This window comes from Oculina patagonica, chromosome 13 (assembly GCF_052425735.1).
Source record: "Oculina patagonica isolate OP01 chromosome 13, crgOcupat, whole genome shotgun sequence".
NCBI lineage: Eukaryota > Metazoa > Cnidaria > Anthozoa > Scleractinia > Oculinidae > Oculina > Oculina patagonica.
Window position 1 is genome coordinate 16,946,727 of NC_135770.1, and position 22,976 is coordinate 16,969,702.

Consider the following 22,976-nt stretch of genomic DNA (forward strand, 5'->3'; position numbering starts at 1 on the left):
CACTTTACCCACAAATATTCCGAATGCCTGGATAAAACTTGCTACAGTACATTTCAAAGGTTTTGTTAGAAAGTCTCATTCAAATCTTCCTGACGGTAATCTTTCTTTGTTTGGAAATGCAAAGGGTTAAAAAAATCAGTTCCAGGCTTGACCAAATAAAATCCCTATGACCAGTGTCAAGTAGACAAATGTTCGGCACTAAACGCTGGTTTAAGAGAGTCATATTTTGAGATAAGTTATCCTTGTTACCATGTATCGAGGCTGCAAGTGATTCGAAGCTGTTTCTTGAGATTAGAGACTGTTTATATTCTGGTTGGATTTATCTGAAACTGGCGCATTTTAGATCACTTTCCTTTAGCCGGTGTTTCTTTCGTATGGAAACCGATTAAAATCATTCTACATTGTCACACGAAAACGTAATTTAAAGTCGTTCAATTAATGCAAGCATGCACACTGTCTGTAATTTAGCGTTTTTACAATGACACCAAATTTTGTATTTGAAACGCGCCTGAATGTTTAAATTATTTAGAGAAGTTGAAGTTTTCTTAGAATCGGGGGATTCCCCTTATGAATATTCTAATTCGAATACAACAATCATTATCGGGGGGGGGGAGGGGGGGGGATTTCCCTTATGAATATTCTATTTCTAATAAAACAGTTGCGAACTTTAAACCAGTTTCCACCTGCTGGTGAATTCTTTTCACAGAAACTGATGATTGCGAGTGTTTCACGACCCTTTACAAGAGCAACATTTCCTCAAATGTCTTACAGAGATCAATATGAGACTAACAGTGAAACACGCTTCAAGAGAGTTTTCGTTATTAGTGGTACGTATTTGTACTTGTTCTTATGCGCGGTCACTTCACCTGTCTAATGTACTATAGTAAGTTTTATGCTAGCCTTTCGTAATAATGGCCCGGTTTGAATCGGGCTGTTATGCTTCCCATCTGGGTTTGAACGAAAAACAGCGTAAATCTAAACTAAAAGAAGGTTTCATAGTAGCGATCTGTCAAGCTACATTCACCAAGTCAACGAAAATACGAAGGCGAGATTTATCTATGATAGGGGTATACTTTGGCACATACAGGGTTTTTTTAGTAGTAGCCACGGATATACATTTTAAGTAAGTTTGAATGTGATCTCTGAGTATTTCAAGTTTTAAAAATACGTTAAGTTAAATAAATCCGCCTTCTCACGTTAAACGTTAACATCGCTGAGTTAGTTGATGAAATACAATGAGATTAGAATCAAAGTGAGTAACATTTATAAAAAGTGAAAATTTTCGGCGCTGTATATTTAGGGGAAATTACCTAGAACAGTTCTGCATTGATTAAATGCGTCGAAGTGTAAACTCACCATGGGAGTCCCATCAAACTAAACGCATCGAAAACAAAACATCAAGGGTTTTAATTAGAAACATTGTTATCATCAGGATGATAGTAGAACAATACTTGCATCAGATAAAGACAGCTTTTCTGTGTTTTCAAAAACAACCTGGTTTTGCATTTATCTCTCTCAGTCGGAATAAGAACTTAATTTTAGCTCTGATTTAGAAATGAAATTAGTGAAAACTGTTTATGCTGTGTATAGAGGGTAAAAAAAACTCAGTGAAATTGCCAGAGGCATATGCTCGATATTGCAATGTGATTGAGTGAGCTGTAGACGACGTTGAACTAGATGAGTGAAAAAAAGTGGCGAGGCTTTCAAATTCCCTGGTTCATTATGGCACTGAGAGAGCGGAATACAAGGAAACAAGGAGAGACTCTGTAGATCTCAAAGTGTACTTTGTAATTCAGTTATTTTAACAACCATTCTTTGCAGTGAATATTGCGAAGGTCACCAAATCCTCTCTTTTGCATAATACTGAACATATCCCTTAGAGTTACGCCATTTGTAACTTTTGTTTAGGGATGATCTGTGATCAATTATCTGTTGTGCAATATTATACCTTATATGGAAGTTTTGTTTTTAAATATTTTGACTCGAACTATAGGGTGTTTCAACAATCAGTAATCCTTCACACTGAAAACTTCCAACATCCATGGCGAGGAGTCCAATCAAAGTTGCAAGTGAAAATGACGTCACACCACCTGCTGAAGAAACACTGGATTTTGATGACGAAACCGTAAGAGGTGAGCGGATTCAACCGACCACTGTGATCTATTGATTGGAAATATTCCTTTCTTTTTCGAAAGGGGTTGTTTCATGTTGATTGTTTCAAGGTTATGAAGACGAGTAATCTCTCTTCCTGTTGTTAAACGGAGGCTGCTATATTACTACTAATTACAGAAAAAAGAATCTTCCAATTTTACACAATGTTTTCAGCTGAGGGCGTGATGTTGGAATTTGACGCGATTGTTACACTTGCACGGCCCTTATAAATAGACATTTCAGTAATGACAGGAAACCTATAAACCTAAGAACAAGTAGTGTAGTCGAACCCTCGATACCAGTAACAGTCCTATGATTGTTTTTGTTTTAGCAATAGCTGAGGTTTACAAGAATCAAGGAAATGAGGAATACAGAAAAAAAGATTTTGTCAATGCCATTCATTTCTACACTGAAGGATTAAAAGTGAACTGCAAAGATCAAGGAATGAATGCCACGCTGTACAGCAACAGGGCGATAGCAAATTTCAAATTGGGTATGTGCCCTTCAATGTATAAGGTTATGCAGTTCTTCCAGTGCTGTCGTTTTCCAAACATATTTCATACCTACGTTAAATAAAACCACAGAAGATTTCCGAGGAATATCTGAAGACGTTTCGACTGCAGCCTTCATAAATTTTAATTACGATCAGTCTTGTCTTTATTCTTCTAAAGGCCTACAGAGTTGAACGAGTGCGATAATTTCTTTGACAGGAAAGTATGTCGATTCACTGAATGATGCAAAAGCTGCCACTCGATTGCAGCCAATTTTCCTCAAAGCGATTGTTAGAGGTAAGTTTTTGCTATCCTACGTTCAACGAACTGACCTCACACAACAGTTTTAAAGCCCGATTAAGGGGGTTATCATCTGTAACTAACATACCTAGCCGGAGTTACAGAAAACGCGTAAAAGGAACATTCTCCTGTTTTGGCTGGACTACGTGATGTGATGCATTTAATTTTTTCAATTGCAGAAGATTTCAAAAACTTGTATGGAGTACATATTTACTTTTATGGGGCAGAATTTGATTTAATCGGAGCGCCCACACAAAATTTGAAACGATCGAATTCTTGGTGTATATTTTAGGTCACAATGCCCTTTTGAGAACATCGGAGAATTGACAGTGATTGGAGTATGAAGGCAGAAAAAAATATGTACTCACATGGCAATTTAGCCCTAGTATATATGCGCATCTATCTCTCAGTCACTTTCCGCGCTTGTATAAGTATCAGTTATTGGTTACCTACTCGACATACATGTAACACTCATTTGTTGCAGCGATGTAGTGTGGTCCATTAGTGACGGAGGAAAATACTGACTTTTTTTTTCTTTGGATCATCGACGATTTTTCCACTGTGTTGACATGTCCTCTAGCTCCAATGTGAATTTTAACTTTTTTTGTCCCCAGGAGCAAGTGCATGTGTCCAGCTGAATTGGTTTGAAGAAGCTATCACGTGGTGTGATAAGGGTTTAGCTGTATCCTTTGACAATTTCTTCAGATTAGACTCATACCCAAGAAATGCTTTTGAGTTAATAACCAGAGTCTAACGAGACATAATATGTGATAAAGTCTGGGGTATTTTTGCCACTGAGAGCGTCTCAGCCTTGTAGTTTCCAACCTTAAATTTTGATTTGTGTACAAAGTCATTTATGTCTAAAAAGCACGCTGTAAAATGGAATAATCCTTGATGCAAATCAAACGGGAAAAACTTCTCAGTGATCATACTGGGAAGAAACAGTGTTAATCAATAAATTATGGCATGTTAACTGAGGCATTTTTACAGTTCTGCTAAACATTTCAGATAAAAACTTTGATATTCAAAGTTGGTTTTGGAAACAGCAAAGGATTTCCCTCAAAATTCGTAAAGCTTTATACGGATCCAAATACTTCAAACTAAGTAAAATAACCTAGATAGGTTTGTAGTGTACAACTCCGGTTAAATAAATCGACCACGAGCTGCTTTTACTCGTTACTCAAACGTTGAACACCGACGTCAATCTAAGCATTTTCCTGTGTATTTGTACTAGATATCTTCGTTTTGAAAATTTCAGTAGGGCTCCAGTGACCGCTTAATTCAGCCTGGCATTCGACTGACCTGCAAAATACATCGTCATTTTTTCTCTTATTATGACGTCATCTTTCCGAGCAAGAGCTAATAAAAACGTATCATTAATTTCGTCTATCTTAGACTATTTTGTTATATAACTTAACTCTAAGAAGATAGACAAAAATAACAAAACCTTATTAGGATTAAAGGCTAAGTCCGTCAATGAGCTAAAGAAGCTGCCAGAAACTCAAAGTTTGCAATACACGGTAAGTTGAAGTCTTGAATAATTAGTGTATTCAAGGTTTCTTTGGCATGTCGTTGTCAGTGAAATAGAAGGTTATATGGGGTAATATCTACGTTTATTAGGATTTAAGGTCCAGGAGTTCTGAACTCGTGTTCACTTTAACTGAGGTTCAGGTCTCGACAGCATAAAATTAATAAAAGGTCTCGACAGCATAAAAACCATTTGGAAACCTTTAATCCTAATAGGGCGAAGACACGAAAGACGTCACTGAAACAGCTCAAGAGAATGCTGTGAGTGAAAGCGAGGACACAGCATCTGTTGAAAAGGCATTGGACTACGATTACAACGGCAGCTTAAGAGGTAAAAGAGAAAAGTACAGGAAATGTAATTGTGATAAAATGTATAAATCGAAACCCCCCTTTTTTGCCTAGTCAGAATAAATAAGAAGCCACAGACAACTTGAACTACAACAAATTTCGTAAACTGCATGTTCTCGTTTCGCGCGTTATGCGATTACTCTACCAAGTGGGGTTTTTGTGCTTTAAACTTTCGAAGAAGGAAACTTACAAAATGCGGATGAGAAGGGGACTATCTTTATTTAAAAAGAATTGCAGCAGTCACATGTTCCAACGTTCATTTTACATTTTTTGTTTAGGAAAAGCAGAGGTCTACAAGAATAAAGGAAATTATGAATACAGCAAAAAGAATTTAAGCAATGCCATTCACTTTTACACGGAAGGAATTAAAGTGAACTGCAAGGATGACGAACTGAATGCCAAACTGTACAGAAACAGGGCCACAGCACATTTTTATTTGGGTAAGAGTAGTGAGAGAGTTTTCTGTGATTGTCGGTCGATCCTTGCACCTCATTGATATCTTTCGTTATATTAGCAATAATCTGCAATGTTTTCGTGGCTGGTCTGACACGCATGTTTCGTCTCCGCCAAGAGACTCATCAGAGACCTTTCGGTGAAAGCTAACTCGTCGAACATCGCGTTCGAAGTCCCGCTAGCGTCGAAATGATGGTGCAATCTGGCCTTACATCGCGTAAGCATTCCCAATTGCGTAACGTGTAAATTGTTAATGAATACTTTCGTGGCTGGTCACATCTGCAATGTGCATGTTTTTTTTTTTTAATAGGCCAAAATTCTTTCAACCACTTAGATGCTAAGATCACTTAAGATTTTTTAGTGTTCCCAGCACCAAATATATTTTCACATTATCAAAACATTGAAAAGAAGAACGGTTAAGGGTTAAATGAACAAAAGGAGCTGTCTTGTTATTTTTTGGCTCTATTTTCCGCCAGTGGAGTCAGGGGAGGCGGAACTGGGTTTTTGAAATACCATTCGTACAGCTGCCCACAGAATCGGTCGTTACAGCACAGTCAGTTTCATTTTACATATTCTTTCTACATTGTATTATCTTAGGGAATTATGAACATTCACTAAGAGATGCAAGAGCTGCCACTGACTTACAACCAACTGTCCTTAAGACAATTGAGAGAGGTAAGCGGTTTTTCTCCATCCCTAATTGTTCGGTTTTTCTTCCTTTACATGGAAATGATCACGTGAACAACGCACATGTGCAGAGTGGTTTTGGAGACCAGATACTGAGTTGCTATCTCATACTTTGTTTGTTCAGAAAGTGTTTATCGTCGAAACTTAAGAGCTAAAATGCAAGGGTTTAACACGGCTTGCGATACAAATTCGAAAAATCAGCGAAGATTTTAAATACAATCGGCCTCGGCCGTTAGCGCGCCGGACTCAGGAGCGAGCGTTCCGTGTTCGAGCCCTGGCCGGGGTCACTGTGTTGTGTTCTTGGGCAAGACACTTTACTCTCATAGTGCCTCTCTCCACCCAGGTGTATAAATGGGTACCGGCGAAATAATGCTGGGGGGTTCCCTGCGATGGACTAGCATCCCATCCAGGGGGGAGTAGAAATACTCCTAGCTGTTTAATGCTAAGGAAACCGGGATAAGCTCCGGCAGTATGCGCCACTTGGCTCGAGGCTTTTTTTTCCCACTATTTGAAGCCAGTAATGGTATGCTTGTGGACAAGTAGTAGTGAACCATTTGATCCTGGCCTGTACTTGATAACAAAAGTGAATCACTGGTGCATTTAACCAGCTAAACTGTGTAATAAAAATGGAACAAAATAATGAGAAATAAACTTCAACATAAACACGTGTGTAGAAGTTTTGTACTAAGATAGAGAACATTGTTTTGATTGATCATTGTAGGAGCGAGTGCCTGTATGAAGCTGAATCGTTTTGAAGAAGCCATCACATGGTGTAACAAGGGGTTAGCAGTATCCTTTTCTCGCAATTTTTTTTTGTCTTGGGTGCATGACTTGTTCCTAGCCCAGCGGTATGTTTGTCCTTGTCACGCAACGGTTTTGAAGGAGACTAGACCTGTTCACTGTTTCGTAAAACAACAAAAATGAATTTTCTTTGCTAAGGATACCAGTTTTTCAATCGAACATTATGAACGTAACCAGGACTACAGCGGCCAAGTGCAAACCTGGCTCACTGGAGGGATTTGATCTTTGTTGTCGAAGATTTATAGATTTCTTTGTTAACTTGCGGAAATTATATCAGGTTACATTTCTCAACTGGAAAAGATTGACAAGAGTAACAAGAAGTTATTGGAGTTAAGAATCAAGTCTGTTAAAGAACAAAAAAAGAGGCAGAAACCAGACGGCGACAGCACAGAAAAGAATTCAGAAATTCACATTGTGAAAGACAAGGTAAGGTTGTTGGAAAGTTCTCGTTTTTAACTCGGAAAATTCCGAGTTTTGGTGAGTGGGCCGATTTCACTCCTTCCTTCGATTCCTGTAAACATTTTAATTGAATTAATTAATTAATATTAAATTGAATTAATCAATTAATCTTGTGAAGCGGGTAGGGGGTTGGCTAAAATGCGAGCTGTGTTACTTTATATGAAGTACACAAAGGATATATATTTGTTTCTGAAAACCCAATGTTCTCCTTGTGGTATGCATTCTTCCAGGCGTAGACCCAAGCACACGGAATTTTTTGCTGAACGCATGCGCATATATGAAGTACACAAAGACTATAGATTTTCACCAAATCTTACTGAGAACTTGTTAAAACTCAACAAAATTGGGGGTTCGATTTACCGCCGAGTATTTCCGAAAAAAATAGATGGTACTAGAAAAGAGTTCAAATTGAATGAAATATTCATCTATAAGCCGAGCAGTCATCAACAAACGAAAATTGACAAGCGTTTGTATTTATTCTTGGTCATTACCTTTTATTTTAGTGGCGGCTCCTAAAAAGCCATTTGGTTTAATGACGCAACGTTAGGAATGAAGGTTTTATTCGTCTTTTCTTTGCTATTTAGGCTGGAACTCGTCCTCCATCGGCTCGCTCTGGAATATTATTTGTTTTATCGGCGTACGTGATCGTCTTTTGAACTGACGAGGGCATTCGAAATCCCGCATGTCTTAAACAATTTCCTCGCAATCTCTTCTACAATAATTATTTCTGCCTGAGTCTGTTTCTGTTCCTTTCCTTCTGTTCCTTTCTTTAAGTTTAGTTAATTTGCAGAATCACTGCTTACGTGACTTTTCAAGAGAAGAAGGGTCAAGAAGGAAGCGATCTATTTGACTTGTTGTCGCGACACCAGAAACTGGCCAATCAGAAGCAGTTGTTCCCACGCGCTTGGTTAACATTGTAACACGATCTGACAGAAATCGGCTGCGTGTAATATTTTTGTTCAAAAGCGAAAACTTAAAATACCACGACTTCTCTGCTAAAAGAAACCACTTTAGAAGAGTTTGATTGGATTGAGGATACTCGACAAATACTGGTAACAACACATGTTTCGTTTTGATGACATTTAAAGTTCACTCGCTTGATCTGCTTGATTTTTTCGCTAGCAACTTGGCGAATTGCGACGAACTGAAGATTCACTGAATCATCAGGAATCATCCCGTATTCTCTGGCGATTTTGCAGTTGTTCTGAACTGTTTCTACCTCGGCAACAACTTTTAATTTGAAGGTTTCGTTGTTTGAAAACCAGAAGCTTTTGGCATAATGATCGATAACTGCAGAAGAATGCGTGATTTGAGATGGGATTCTGAACTCAGGTGAATGTTTTGTCACGCTTGTGTACGGTTCTATAAATAAATTCATTCCTTATCAGTGATTTGTTGTTTTTCAATTACATAGTTGTGATTTAACGAAAATGTTGATTCGCTGCACGTGGATTGTTTTATAGTTTAAAGGAAAAATTGGGTTTCGGCTTATAGCCGAGTGATTTGGGTTTATTTTTTGTCAGAGTCTAACTGGTTCCAAAAACTAAAAGACTAGGGTCTCGGCTTATAGCCGAATAAATACGGTACATACATGCTTAACTACCAGCCGAAATATTGTATTAATGTCAGTTTTCTTGAAATAGACCAAAACTTACTTTCTCTAATGATATTATTATTTTGCCTAACCTTCAAAAAACAAAAAGGAAAAATAAAAAGAAAGAAAACAATTTGCAACCGTTGGGAACTCTATCACTTGCCCTTTCGGCCTGCTCTCGATGAGCAGCTAGATGACAATGAAACTAAGTGAAGTGAACTGAATTGTGGAAAGTTTAACAGCATTTGTTTTAGCAAATCTCTATTTGTCAGTTTGTTGTTTTCGATTCTTGTTTCATAATAAATTTTCCGAGTTTAGTGGCTCATAGCCACTTTGAATAGTTATTAGTTTTTTATGCGACTCTAACTGTAATGGTTAGTTAAAGACAAGGCCACGTGCTTTCTTAGTCACCTACATTCCTCCATTTTGTCCACGATAATGAGTAGAGACAATCGCTCTCACGAAAGCCATGTCATGTTACTTGCTTGGTAGCATAAGCAATTCGTTTGAGCAACAGTCAGGATCCGCAATCACTCGAGTCCCTTCAACCACGACACGGGTTACTTCTTTGCTTTGCAGCCTCTGTTACAATGACGTCGTCTCCATCTCCTTTTACCAATATTCCAATTCATTTTCCCGGCGTGACACATTAATAAAATGAATAATCGGTATCAATCGATAGCAGCTGATACCAATTAACTGAATTAATTGATTGATATTGGAAATCGATGACCGGCGATGAAGGAAAGTTTTGTGACTTTTACCACGATCAACTTTTAATAAGTAAGTAAACTCTTTATTTAAGGGGGGTAGCACTAACTAGTGAACAACACTTATAAACTTGTAGCCCTCTGTGTAAAACTAAAACATATAAGTACTACAAAATCAAGAACTCTATACAGCACTATTTAAAATATTCTAGATAAAATAAAAAATAAAAGAAATATTCGAAATTAATTATTATTGGTTTTCATCGACTGTCGACCATGATTGTTTTGTGTTGCCTCACCTCTGGTACTTCTAGCTTCCTTCAATATCGCTACTTTCTTTTCGTCTAGCTGTATAACTTTAGTTGAGTAAAATTTCTGTAGCAAAATACACGCTGACTTGCATTAACGTTTGTGTACTCGATTTGGTTGTGGTACCTGGCGTCAGGTGATGTTCAAGTTCATTTCTAGATGTTTTTGTGCGGGAACAGGGTTGACGGTTTTTGCGAGGTTGCTTAATTGTTTTGCGGCAAGTCATAATTTTTTTCTTTTATGTCTCTCTCTCCCCAGTGCGTGATTCGTAACAATTACAGTTCACTTTCCCAGTTTCCGTCTATCTTTGCATTCCAGTCCTCTATAACAATCACCCTATCATGTTTTCGCACACCATGCATCTTTTTGCCTTCCTCATCAGCATCGTTACTCGGTGCGTAAACCTGAATTACCGATTAGCGAATTTTAAAATCGGCCATTGAAAGAGGCGCTGTTATCCGAGAAAGGAATCCTGCTAGAGTAATGACACTAAAAAAGGAACCAGTATAATCATCAAAACCTAACTACCCTGAAGGTTACTATTGTTAGCGGATAACAATTTTAAAGATTTTAGCAAGTTGGGAGAAAGTCACATTAAGTACTCGCCTCCGCCGCCTCCGTCGTGACTCCGCCTCCTAGTTTCCCTGACAAGGACGCAATTTTTGACATTTTAAATTAACTTTGTTTTTCTGACGATGACAGTTTTCGTTCAATTTTAAGTAATTCTCTTTATTAAACATTTATTACCATCTTGGCTATATGTTCATTTAAAACTGGTTTCCACGATATCGCCACCTTGTTCCAATTTTGGGAGTACTATTTCAAAAACGAGTGCGAGTGTTTCATCACGATTTCCAAACACGAGAAAACAGATGAAAGCACGAGGCCGCTTCGGCCGAGTGCTTTCATCTGTTTTCGAGTGTTTGGAAATCGTGATGAAACACGATGCACGAGTTTTTGAAATGACTTCTCTAAAGAAACAATACAAAATTATGCAGTGTCGTATTTTTTCCCATTTTTCTTTAAAATGCTTTGTATGTGTGATTTGTTGTATTCAGTCGGCATTCATTGTATTTGTGAGCTTTTGTTTTTAATTATCCAATAGTTTCGCGTTGCACCAAATTTGTATTCTAAAAGCGTTGTGAACTTGAAGGGATTTACATATTGTTTTTGCCATGGCCGAAGGAAGGTTTCGCTCCCCGAAAACAATCGAGGAAGAAGAACTTTGCGTAGAGAGAGCAGTACCGAAGTCTACCAGATATAAAAATAAGTGGGCAATAGGGATTTTTGAGGATTGGCAACGAGTGCGAAGTGTCAATGTTCCAATACTCGAGGTTGGTGGAGTTTTTAAAGAGTATGAATTGCACAAAGTTCAGCCGCTTACACTAGGCTAGCTAGTAAGTGCGACAATTAGTGTCGATTCCAGCAGTGAGTCCGTGTCACGGAAGGTAGAAAAAGGTTCTCAGAATGTGGATATGGATACTATGCCAGTCTGTTTTGGCGACTTTAAGAAATGTACTGTAAACTTTAATTTCAAATGACTTAGGCTTGTCAGTTTGTAATTTGAAATGTTTTTCCTGGTCATTGTTTATTAAAAATTAATGATTCATGTAAAGCTGTGTTTGAGTAATATATGAATATGCAGATTAAGAACAATTTTTTCACTAGTGATGAAAACGTGATGAAACACTAGTGATGAAAACGTGATGAAACACTAGTGATTTTCAACTGGTGTTTCATTGAGTTTCCAACTCATCCACCTGACCCGAATGGGGCGCTCTGGTTGGCTTATAACGTCATGAATTATTAATGAGTTTGAGAAGTACCTTTAATAAATAACCACTACGTCTTGCTCAGGAAAAAAATTAAAGCCCGCTAACGATAGCAACATTAAGGTGTCTAAGGTAGCCTGTACAATCTAAAACAAAAGTGCAAAGGGGAAGTGGAAGGTAAAGCTTTTGCATTTAAAAATCATACAAAGCCCGTTTAAATGCTACTTCACTAAAGTTCTAGATTTCTTTCGAACTTTTAAGGGTAAATTGTTGAAAATCAAAGCATTCAGAAACAAACGCTTTGGAGGCCAAATTTCGACTTTATCTGCGGCAGTAAGTAGTAGATGACTGATTGTTCCTTTTGTTAAAAGCATGATTAATCCTTACAAAATCTCAGAAATTTAACCATCCGTTCGGGTTTAGCCAATGCCCGCATCCGTGAATCGAATGTGCTTCGTGTTGGCTACCCACAATACGACTGTCCTCCCACGAGAACTAGAGAACTAGAACTATTGTATATATATTTTTATTTGTTAATTTTCTAATTATGAATTTTTATTGTAAATATTTTGTAATTAACTTTCGTTTACTTGTTTTTTAATTTTATTTTTTTAACATTGCTGTTGAAAAGCCCTTTTCAGGGAGCGCAATAAATGTATGTATGTATGTATGTATGTATGTATGTATGTATGTATGTATGTATGTATGTATGTATGTATGTATGTATGTATGTATGTATGTATGTATGTATGTATGTATGTATGTATGTATGTATGTATGTATGTATGTATGTATGTATGTATGTATGTATGTATGTATGTATGTATGTGTTAGTGTGTCTTTAGGGGAAAAAAGCTCAACGAGAGGTAACCAGGACTCTGAGTAGATCTTCGGGGTTTCTTCTTTATTTTCTTCAGCTGCGACAGGCTTCTCACTACTCTGCAACTCTTCTAATTCTAGTGAACTAGCAGCCCTTCTAATATAGCAAAAACGTAGACATGTTTGGGTTGGAAATCTCGGTAACCTTGGAACACTTGAGACTTTCCCAAGACCGACTTAAGAAATCAAATACTAACAGACCTACATGAAAAACCAACGCGGAGCGAGAACAACCAATAACAAATCAGGACGAACTAAAACTAGACGTAAACAGGAACCTTTACGGAGGTCCCAAACCAAGTTCAGCTAAAATTTCCAAGTTCATTTACCGTGCTGGCTATTAAGTCAAGTGTCTGTATTATTATTAAAAATAATACAAACACTTGACCCAACAACCAACACAACCTAAACTTAGAAACTTCTTGTGGGAGATAAACCTTCGAACAACCTTGGACTTTAAACTTGAATACCGAAATAACCAAAGCTTCGAGGCATTAACCCAAACATGCCCACTGAGAAAGACTACAGCTCAGCGATAAGGGCCCTTAATAAACTAAGATAAACAATTTAAAGAATCGGTGTGGGCAATCAGGCCCTTACAACAAAAGACTTGAACGGAAGCAACTAAATGACAAATAAACGACGGAGAATCAAAACAACTAAATTCTAAAAACAACTATTAAGCTTCACAACATGCCCCCCTTCTTAAACAAAGCATCGTCCCCGATGCCAAAAAAAAAAAAAAAAAAAAAAAAAAAAAAAAAATCAAAAAGGATAAAAAAAAGGTATATAATGTAAACGATAAAAATGTGATATTAAAAACGAGGAAATTCTACAAAATTGATAAAGTTAACAAAGCTTTAAAATATATATTGCTAATAAAATAAGCAAAACGCGTAATAAGCAGACAACCTGTCCTTGTATAGCAAAACAAAAAGCGGAAAGTACCAAAATATACTGTAAAATATTACGAAGATATCACGAATATGTAAGTTTGCAGCAGATAAGAATGAAAAAATATTATGAAAAATAATATGGAAAATAGCAAATATTAGAAAGGTTATATAAACAAAACTAATCTAAGATATCATAAAACATATTATGGAAATTACTACAGTTCAATAATAGAAAAATATTGAAAGAAACAACGTTCCTTTCCCAAACAATCTCTTTCTCAATTGTCTAATCGAGCTCGTCGAGCCCATTCCGTTGTTCTGCCTCAACAGCAGCGACTTGTGTAGTTGTAAGCCATTCGTACAGGGTAACTCCGTGTGGGGTTATTAAGCGACAGCTTGGGCAACTCGAAACCTGTTTTCGGAGGTGACTCTTCTTCTCATTAAAACAGGATAGACAAATGATATGGTCACAAGGGAGACACATCCATTCTATTGGATATTTAAAAGAACTCTTGACGGTCTGACAGAATACGCAAGTCCACCTACTAATCATATCCATAATCACTGAAATAACAATAGAAAAGAGTAACGTAATCAACTAAATATCTTCAAGCTCGGAGTAACGCTGTTCAACCATACGTTGAAAACTAAACGCACTCAAAGCTGCCATTAAGTCTGGAAAAACAAAAATTCCCTCAAACTCTTGAGATGCGAAATGTATGAGGTTTCGCGCAAGGCAAAGATAACCAGACAACTTCAAGGTAAACAACACCTCACAAAAATTATTTACCCTAAATAAATGACAATAATCCCTTGGAAAAGTAGCACGAAATAAATCATTAAGAAAACGCTCATGTACCATAAAGTAACTACAAATTTGTACAAATTCAACCACATTGTCAACCTCCCAAACTAAGCAACGACCAAAACCAGAAAACAGATCTAAAAATAAGTCTAAGGTTTGCCATGAAAATGGGTGATCTACACGAAAAACAGGTATCATTTGCCTTGAGCGACAACCATTAACTTGACATTTAAAAGTAGCAAAAAGACCACTAACTGACGCTAAATTAATAGCTGCAACTTCATCAATCTGCCTAGAAAAGTTAAGAGCTACAACACTAATTACGTAATTCATATCAGTGTTCAACAAAGTTTAGTGTTCAATCAATGTTTCGCAAAGTTCCTTTTAAGATCTTTTCTTCCCTCGGGGATGGCCTTGACGAACGGATTGATTTTGGTTTTCCTGACTGATGGGCTTGGGTTTATCACAACGTTTGCAGATTTTTTGCTGGCGAGGAGTAATGGCCACAGTTTGAAGAGGGATTTGCTTTTCTGGCACTTTCTGAAAACGGTGCTGGAATATTTTACGGAAACACTGGCAGGCAACACAACATAGGATGAAATTAATGACTGACAGACCAAGTGCCACATAAGCAATGTAATCAGTTAGCGTGGTTTCAGTGGTGACTTCAATCTGGTTAATCATATCATCTGCCTTCTCTAAGGTTGAACTAAGCTGACTGTCGTAATAGTTAAACATCTCATCAAAGTCATTTATGACAGACCGGTTTAAAACAACGCGTGGAGGAATTGAAAGTGATTCATGATGGAGCTGCAGGGTACCCATGTCACTCTTGGTTGGATCCCATTTAACGTATACAATTGAATCTTCTGAAAACATTGGCAATGACACGCTCAGAGCCTTTGGACAAGTAGCAAGGCTTGTTTTCATCCCAGTAAAACTAACGTTGCACGGGAAATTGTAGATGGCTAGTGGTGTGATATCCAAAGAACCAGTGTTTGTGAGAATCGTACCAGATGTCGTTGAAAGGAAGAAACGCCCGCCAAGGTGAACAAACGGCTGGATATGATCACAGTTCGGTGCTGACAAATGATTTCTCGGAAACGATAGTTTCAGTTCAGGATTCCAGGCAAAACCCAACCATTGCAAGCTAGTTACTGTTTTTAATACATTTGTAGGACAGAGAAAACCTTCTTCACTACTAAAGCACCTGTCCAAAGCTTCAAGTGAAACAATTTGTTTTGAATTTGGACACGTTATCAGAGCAAGGTTTGTCTGTCTTACAGGACCGGTAAAACAACTACCTGATATATTAAACTTAAGTGGAGTCAAGTGCTCAATGACACAAAAATTTTCATTGCTTGCAATTTCCGGAACTAAAAATAACATATTAACATTCAAATCACGACCATCATGCTCCATATCAACCATGGGGCTAGCGAGTACAGACAAACCTTCCTCTAACGCAGAAATAGTTAATTGTAACGACGGATCTGTCTGCAACTTGGGAGACAGATTTGATGAAACAAATTTAGGCAAATCGGAGTAGCCAACCAACGTTTTCTTATTCAGGCGCGAAACTTGGTTCAGAATATCTTGTATCTCAAAAAGTCTAAGAAAAGCAGTAAACGCTCGATTAATTTCTGCTGTATATTTAGAAAGAAATTCCATTGTCATACCATCGTGGCATTGAACTTTGTTTGAAAACATTTTAAGTTGATTCTGCCAATCAGAAAACGTTTCATCTACCCTCTTCAAATCATTGCCTAAGACGTGTAACTTACTGTTGAGTTGATCAGCCACTTTAAACAAATAAACGACTTTTCCGTTGACTACACGAATTAATTGCTGGGATATGGACATGGCGCGAGTAAGGGTTTTGAGAGTCTTTTTCAGATTGGACATGTGATTAGGCTCACACCTATGACCTGTTGATTTGTAGATTGACCTAAAAATACCAAAAAGACCTGCGTGACACATGCAACTAGAACGACGCGTCCGACCTTTTGCTTTTAACCATTGACGTTCATCGACCGAAATACCACGACAGTAACGTAATGCCCAAACTTTACACTCAGAAACCGAACTACGATAGGCCCTAGGGCAGGACATTCTTGATGGCTGTCCAACCAAAAATTGGAAATATCTAGACAGGTAAGTGTCGCATTCAATTAGAGTTGAAAAACCTGGCAGCGATAGCAGCCTACGTGCGACTTTCTGAAAATTACGAACCGTCGCCAACAAATCATTGAAAAACTTGGCTTTTACATCAGAACAAGAATCATTTGACATTGAAAAATGCATTCCGAAATCAGTAAACTTCAAAACTGTGTGGATATTAAGAAGCTTGGTGTTGTCATAAAACGTTAACGGTTTTGGACTATGACTAACCATAAGCGAAGCAGGATAAAAGGTTATTTTTTTCAGAAAAAGAACCAAACTGTTGGGGCGAGGCTATAACGAGCGAAAAGCAGAAAAACAACAAACAAGAACAAATCAAAAGAAGGCGTTTTCCCTTAGAATCCATCACTGGCAACTATCGTTATGCAGGGCCAAATGATAAGAAACTTGAACTCCTAAAGAATACGAAAAAGACACAAATCACTAAAAGACCAAGCAAAATTATTTGAGATTTTGAGACTTTTCAAAGTTTTCAATCAAACGCTTATCCAAAATATTCTCTTCTGGTTCCCAGGTAGACTGACTTTTAGGGTAACCAAGCCATTTGACTAAATAAAAGTTCTTGCCTTTACGATTACGACGTTTGAGAATTCCTTCAGCATTGAAAACTGTTTGGTTATCGACTGTAAACTGGTCTGGCTGAGACTGCGGCTGGTCAGCAGCTGGCCCAACAGGTTGCGCGCTTGAACACATTCGGTACTACTAGGAAGTTGGGCGCTTTGGAAAGAATCACTTGGAACATCACTTTCATCGAGATAAGGCTCACTAGAGTCATCAGACAGAGGCGGATCAATTGGTCTTAGGTTCGGATCAACAAACGGCTTCATCCTATTGGCATGAACAGCAAAACTAACATTCTTATTAGTTTCAGTGCGCAAACGATAGTGTACGGGCGAAGACTGCTCTACAATTCTGTAAGGACCATACCAGTTGTGCAACAGTTTTCTAGAAAGCCCTTTTTTAGTTTTGGGAGTGAAAACCCAAACACGCTGACCAACTTGAAAGTCTGGTGTCCTTGAATTCCGATCATAATAATCTTTCATTTTTTGCTGAGAACGCTGGATATTCTCCTTAGCTATACTCTGTGCCTATTCTACTTTTTCTACAATACGTCTACGATGTTCAAGAACAGAGGTCGACAAACCTTCAGATTCTTTTGGCAATAATTTCACATCAATTGGTAGGCGCGGCTCTCGGCCATAGAGAACATAGAAAGGACTGTCGCCAATTGCTTCACAAACAGAAGTCCTGTGCGCAAACAAAACTAAAGGAATGTACTCGTCCCAGCCCTTTTGATCTTTAGCAACATACATTGAGAGAGACTGGCACAACGTACCGATTTAAATCTTTCAACTAAGCCATCAGTCTGAGCGTGGTAAGTAGAAGTGTTTACTTTATGGATCTGGAAAATCTTACAAACTTCAGCTAACTAGTTTTGAAAGAAAATTCTTTCCTCTATCAGAAAGTAAGACTTTCGGAGCACCATGCCTAGCAATAATCTCATCAACCAAAAGGCGAGCAATCACTGTAGCTTCTGCGTTAGGAACTGGGAATGCTTCGCACCAACGAGTTAGGTAATCACTAAAAACAACAATGTACCTATTACCCTTCCTGGACGGGGGAAACGGGCCCAAAACATCTACGGCTACTCTGTCAAAAGCATTGCCAACAGGAATAGGAAGCAACGGTGCTTTCTTAGAATTCCTAGGTGACTTCCTCATTGAGCAATCCTGGCAAGATTTACACCAGTGCTCAATATCTTTAAACATGCCTTTCCACCAGTACCTTTGCTTAGCTTTCTGAAAAGTCTTGTGAACACCAAAATGACCACCGGATACGTGATCATGAACATTAGATAACACTTCAAATTTCAAAGCCTGAGGAACTACTAGCTGTGAAAAAGGGTCTTCCTTTCGACGCTTTCTATCGCGATCTAAATGATAAAGTAAGCCATCTTGACCAATGTAAAAAGAATCACTCGTAAGAAGGAGTTTACGAGCTGACTTGTCATCAAATGGAATAACATCACTTTCTAAGAAATCAATTATCTCACTCAGCTCAGGATCTCGTCTTTGCAAGTCTCTAGTTCTAATTAACTGTGGATCTTCCTTCTGAAGTGAACTTAAACAAGAGTCTACCTCATAAGGGCGTCGCGATAAACTATCAGCGTTACTGTGCTCTTTACCAGGACGATGAACAACTTCAAAATCATATTGCTGAAGCAACAAAGACCACCTAGCTAAACGACCTGTTGCATCTTTAACATTCATTAGCCACCTAAGCGAACTATGATCAGTAATGACAGTAAACTTACGACCAAACAAATATGGCTGAAACTTCTTAATCCCTTCTACTAAAGCTAAAGCTTCGCGTTCGGTAGTACTGTAGTTCTTTTCAGCTTGATTTAAACCACGACCATTGTAAGCAATAACCAACTCTTTATCATTTTGCACTTGGGCAAGGGTAAAGCCAATTCCCGTAGAACTTGCATCAACAAAAAGTAGAAATTCTTTCGAGAAATCAGGATACGCTAAAATTGGGGCCGAAATCAAAGCACGCCTAAGCTTTTCAAATGCATCTGCGCAAGACTGTGTCCATAAAAATTTAACTCCTTTCTTAGTAAGAGCATTCAAAGGGCTAGCAATGTGTGCAAAGCCTTTAACAAAGCGCCTATAATAGTTAGCAAGACCCATAAAAGCTCTTAATTCCTTGAGATTTTTAGGAACAGGATAATCGCGAACAACACTTACCTTGTCTGGATTAGGTTTGACACCTTCAGGAGTAACCACGTGTCCTAAATACTCAACCTCCTGTTTCACAAAAGAACACTTCTTAGGATTGAGTTTAACATTAGCTTCTCTTAGTCTTCTAAAAACTTCTTCAAGATGTGCCAAATGCTCTTCTATCGACTTAGAAAATATTATAATATCATCTATATAAATCAAGGCGAATCGATACTCTAAACCTCTTAAAATATGACCCATCAACCGCTGGAAACTTGCTCCAGAATTCGTTAAACCAAAAGGCATAACTAAAAATTCGTACAAACCATTATGCGTAACAAACGCTGACTTTTCTTGAGCAGATGGGTGGAGCTCGATTTGCCAATATCCAGATTTTAAATCAAGAGTAGTAAAATATTGAGTTCCAGATAAAGCATCCAACGTATCAGCAACTAAAGGCATTGGAAAACTATCCTTCTTCGTAACTTTGTTGATTTTGCGAAAATCTACACAAAATCTCATCTCGCCATTTTTCTTTTTAACTAAAACGACAGGAGAAGACCATGGACTGACTGACTCTTGAATAATTCCTTTCTCAAGCATATCTTCAACCTGGCGGTCGATTTCTCGCCTGTTTTCAGGAGTTGTTCGATATGGCCTTTGCTTAATGGGCAAAGCATCACCTGTGTCGATAGTATGCTGAACTAAAGAAGTTCTACCAAGCTGGTCATTAGAAAAAGCAAATACATCACGATACCTACGAAAGAGATCCCTAAATTTGACTTTATCGGTATCAGACAATACAGAGTCGGACAAATCTGGCATGTCCGAATAGTCACTTTGAGATTTACCACTGGATGGCATAGGTGACTGTCCAGAATCCTCTAATGAATTTAACTCAAAGGTTGCAATAGACGAATCCACCTCCTCAAAATCACCTAGCCTACTTCTACGATAAATCTTAACTGGTTGAAATGAAGGATTAACTATCCTCACTGGAATTGTACAATCATCGGAAATAAGAACGAGCTCAGCCGCTCCAAAAATAGAATACTTTTCGGGTAAGGTGGATCTAGGAGTAACAAAACCAGTTACATTTGATGTTTTGGGACTGGCATTCAATCTAGCAGGAACTACAACTTCTGACTGTGGAGGGATAACAAAAGAAAAATCAGCATGCACTGAACACTTAAAAGTATCATTTTCAGTTTCAGTATCAACAAAATCAGGAGCACTGAAATCAGAAAACGGTAAAGGGCTTTCACCTGAAACAAAATTAATAATGCCCTTCTCAAAATCAATTTTAGAACTATACTTCTGGAGAAAATTTCTACCTAAAACCACATCATACGACAAGTCTTTGATTACATAGGTCTCAAAAGGAAAAACTTCAGAATGAATAACAAATTTGATCAAGGTTTTCCCCAAAGCACCCAAAAGATTGCCATTGACTGATGTAATATCTTCAACACTAGTATCATCTAGATTAGAACATATATGGGATAAATATTTATTCCAAACATCAGCACTAACAGCTGTGACAGCTGCACCAGTATCTATAAGACAACTAAAATCATAGCCTCCTATATTAACCGAAATAGTTGAGCCGTAAGTTACAAAAGGAAAGTCAAAACCAACATCAGAATCTATCGTGACACTTGAGACAGCGTTACCGTCACGAATATTTATTGTTTCGTCGGGAGCAAATGCAGATAGGAAATTATTAGCTACGGCTTCCGCCGATTCTACTTGACCAGAAACAACAGGAACATCAGAAGCTGAACACTTATAGTTCAATTGGCCATTAATTGGTCTACAATTATCTTCGCTAGATAAAAAGGAAAACGACGGGACAGAAATGACATTCTTAAAACTCGAGACCTCAACATTATTCAAAACAACTTCGGTAACAATAATATCTTTTTCTTCCAAAAGGTCAACAACACTTGTTTCATATTGCTCGTCAAAAGCATAAACTTGAAAAATATTTGAATTCTCTCCTTTTGAGAGTTCAGAAAAACACACCGGTGATTTATCTTTCAAAGAGGAATTTAATCCTGACGAACCCGCGTCAGAACTAAAACGTGCACGTTCACTCTGAAAATTCGCAGACTTTTCGTTGACCCCATTCAAAAATTTAGACAAAAACCCGTCAAATAATAAAAGCACGTTAATACAGATAGCGAGGATAATAGTAAACACCATTGAAACACTATTTTGCAAACAATCATGTTGTTTTGACTCAACACTACTTTGGACTTGACGAAACAATGGCTCATCAGAAGATTGTTTTGACTGAAAACTGACAGCAGAATCAGGGTTATCATCAACAACTGGAGGACTAGAATAGCTATTTTGCTTAACAAGAACGTCGCCAGAGCTCGCATTACTGAAGGCACATTTATCAGTTTTGTGTGAACCGGGGACAAATGCCTGCTCATTTTCTAAAAATTTTGAAGCCCCCATCACGGGTTTAATTCGAAACGAGACAGGGGCACTTTTCAGTTTCCCTGCTTAGCGTTCCAGTTAAAACTGTTTTGACCTTGTTGCTGACGCGAAAAATTGTTTGGTCTTCCACGATTAAAACGCGGGACCCTTGGGTCCGGATTTGCACGACAATTATAGTACGTGTGGCCTTGTTTACCACAATTGAAACAAACAGGATTTCCAGAACGAGTACGAAAACCTCTCGTCGGAAAACCTTGACCAAAACGCTGAATAGGCCTAGGTCTTGAAGCAGAATTTCCCATTAATTCCTGAAATTCTTCTCTAATAATTTGTTTCATATCAGATTTGCTGACATAAGGGTCTCTCCGATCTACAGCACTTACGGTTTTGTCTTTTCCGTTAACAGCTTTTGAGAGTTCATCTAAAATCTTAGCCGAAACTTCCTTAGGGTCAAATTCTGCACGTTTCCCTGAACTAGTCAAAACGGACTCTTTAAGCTTGGCAAAATTTTCTGCCGATTCCAAATTGTCTGGTTGTTGCAAAACTACGTACTCGCGGATTTCAGGTAAAAGACCTTGTACGAAATAATGCGTCCATTCGCTCCTGGGTAAATTCAACTTCGCACAATGTGTCCGGAGACTGTAAGAATAGTCGGCAACCGTTTCTATTTCTAACTGACGGCGTTGACTGAGAGTCTGCCTTATGCGCCACTCACTAGCACCAGAAGCGAAATGCGTTATCATCTGCTGCGATAACTGGTCAAAACTCATTTCGTCCGGTGTCGGCAAAGTCTTAAACCATGCACTTGCGTGACCATTCAAATACAGAGGAAGTCCTAATGCTAAATTCTCTTCAGACCAGCCATTTAATCGAGCGGCCCTCTTATAATTGCTAATAAATTCGTGAACATCCTCACACTCATCGCCACGGAAAATCGGAAAAGAAACCGACGACTTGATACTGAAAGTTCTACTAGGCTGCGAATTTAGCGATGTACGCATTCGCTCAACCGCCTCACGCAACTGACCAACTTCGTCTTCCATTGTGGCAAAAACGGGCTCAAAAGAATTGTCTTCACTCTCTGAACTAATAGTTTCTGAGGGCAACCTACTGAACTCCTCGTCCGAACTTTCAAGATCTAGACTACCTTCACTAAGTTCGTTATTTTGAGGATCTATATGATCTTCAACAACTTCGCGGTTTTCGTGATTTTCACGATCTTCACGACTATCACGGCTTTGACTAGACTGGCTTACTCTCGGCCCCACGTTCTCATAAACTACTTCTTCGTCTTCGGAATCGGAGCTATGACCACCAGCACAAAATGAAAAAGTTCTCTCGCTACCCTCACTAGGAGTGGGAATAGCGCTTAGTGGATGTCTCTGAGACCCGGCCCTAGGAGACCTAATCGTATTCCACAAACTAGAAAACAAAGTTCCTCT

At 38.3% G+C, this 22,976-nt stretch overlaps 2 protein-coding genes and 1 pseudogene across 5 annotated transcripts in view; 1 reads left to right on the forward strand and 2 right to left on the reverse strand.

Moving 5' to 3' along the window:
* The window catches only part of LOC144634582 (uncharacterized), a 121,728-nt gene that overhangs the window by 73,335 nt on the left and 25,417 nt on the right, over positions 1-22,976 (reverse strand). The window lies entirely within an intron of this gene.
* LOC144634579 (uncharacterized) overlaps positions 1-22,976 on the reverse strand; it is a 108,324-nt pseudogene that overhangs the window by 5,160 nt on the left and 80,188 nt on the right. The gene's annotated exons all lie outside the window — the stretch shown is intronic.
* Positions 104-12,570, forward strand: LOC144636974 (dnaJ homolog subfamily C member 7-like). Its single transcript, XM_078496162.1, has 12 exons — positions 104-827; positions 1,994-2,132; positions 2,483-2,644; positions 2,862-2,939; positions 3,557-3,624; positions 4,370-4,462; positions 4,686-4,800; positions 5,096-5,257; positions 5,868-5,945; positions 6,679-6,746; positions 7,059-7,184; positions 12,520-12,570. The coding sequence occupies exons 2-12, from the start codon at positions 2,042-2,044 to the stop codon at positions 12,568-12,570; spliced, it is 1,092 nt and encodes a 363-aa protein (XP_078352288.1). The 5' UTR covers positions 104-827; positions 1,994-2,041.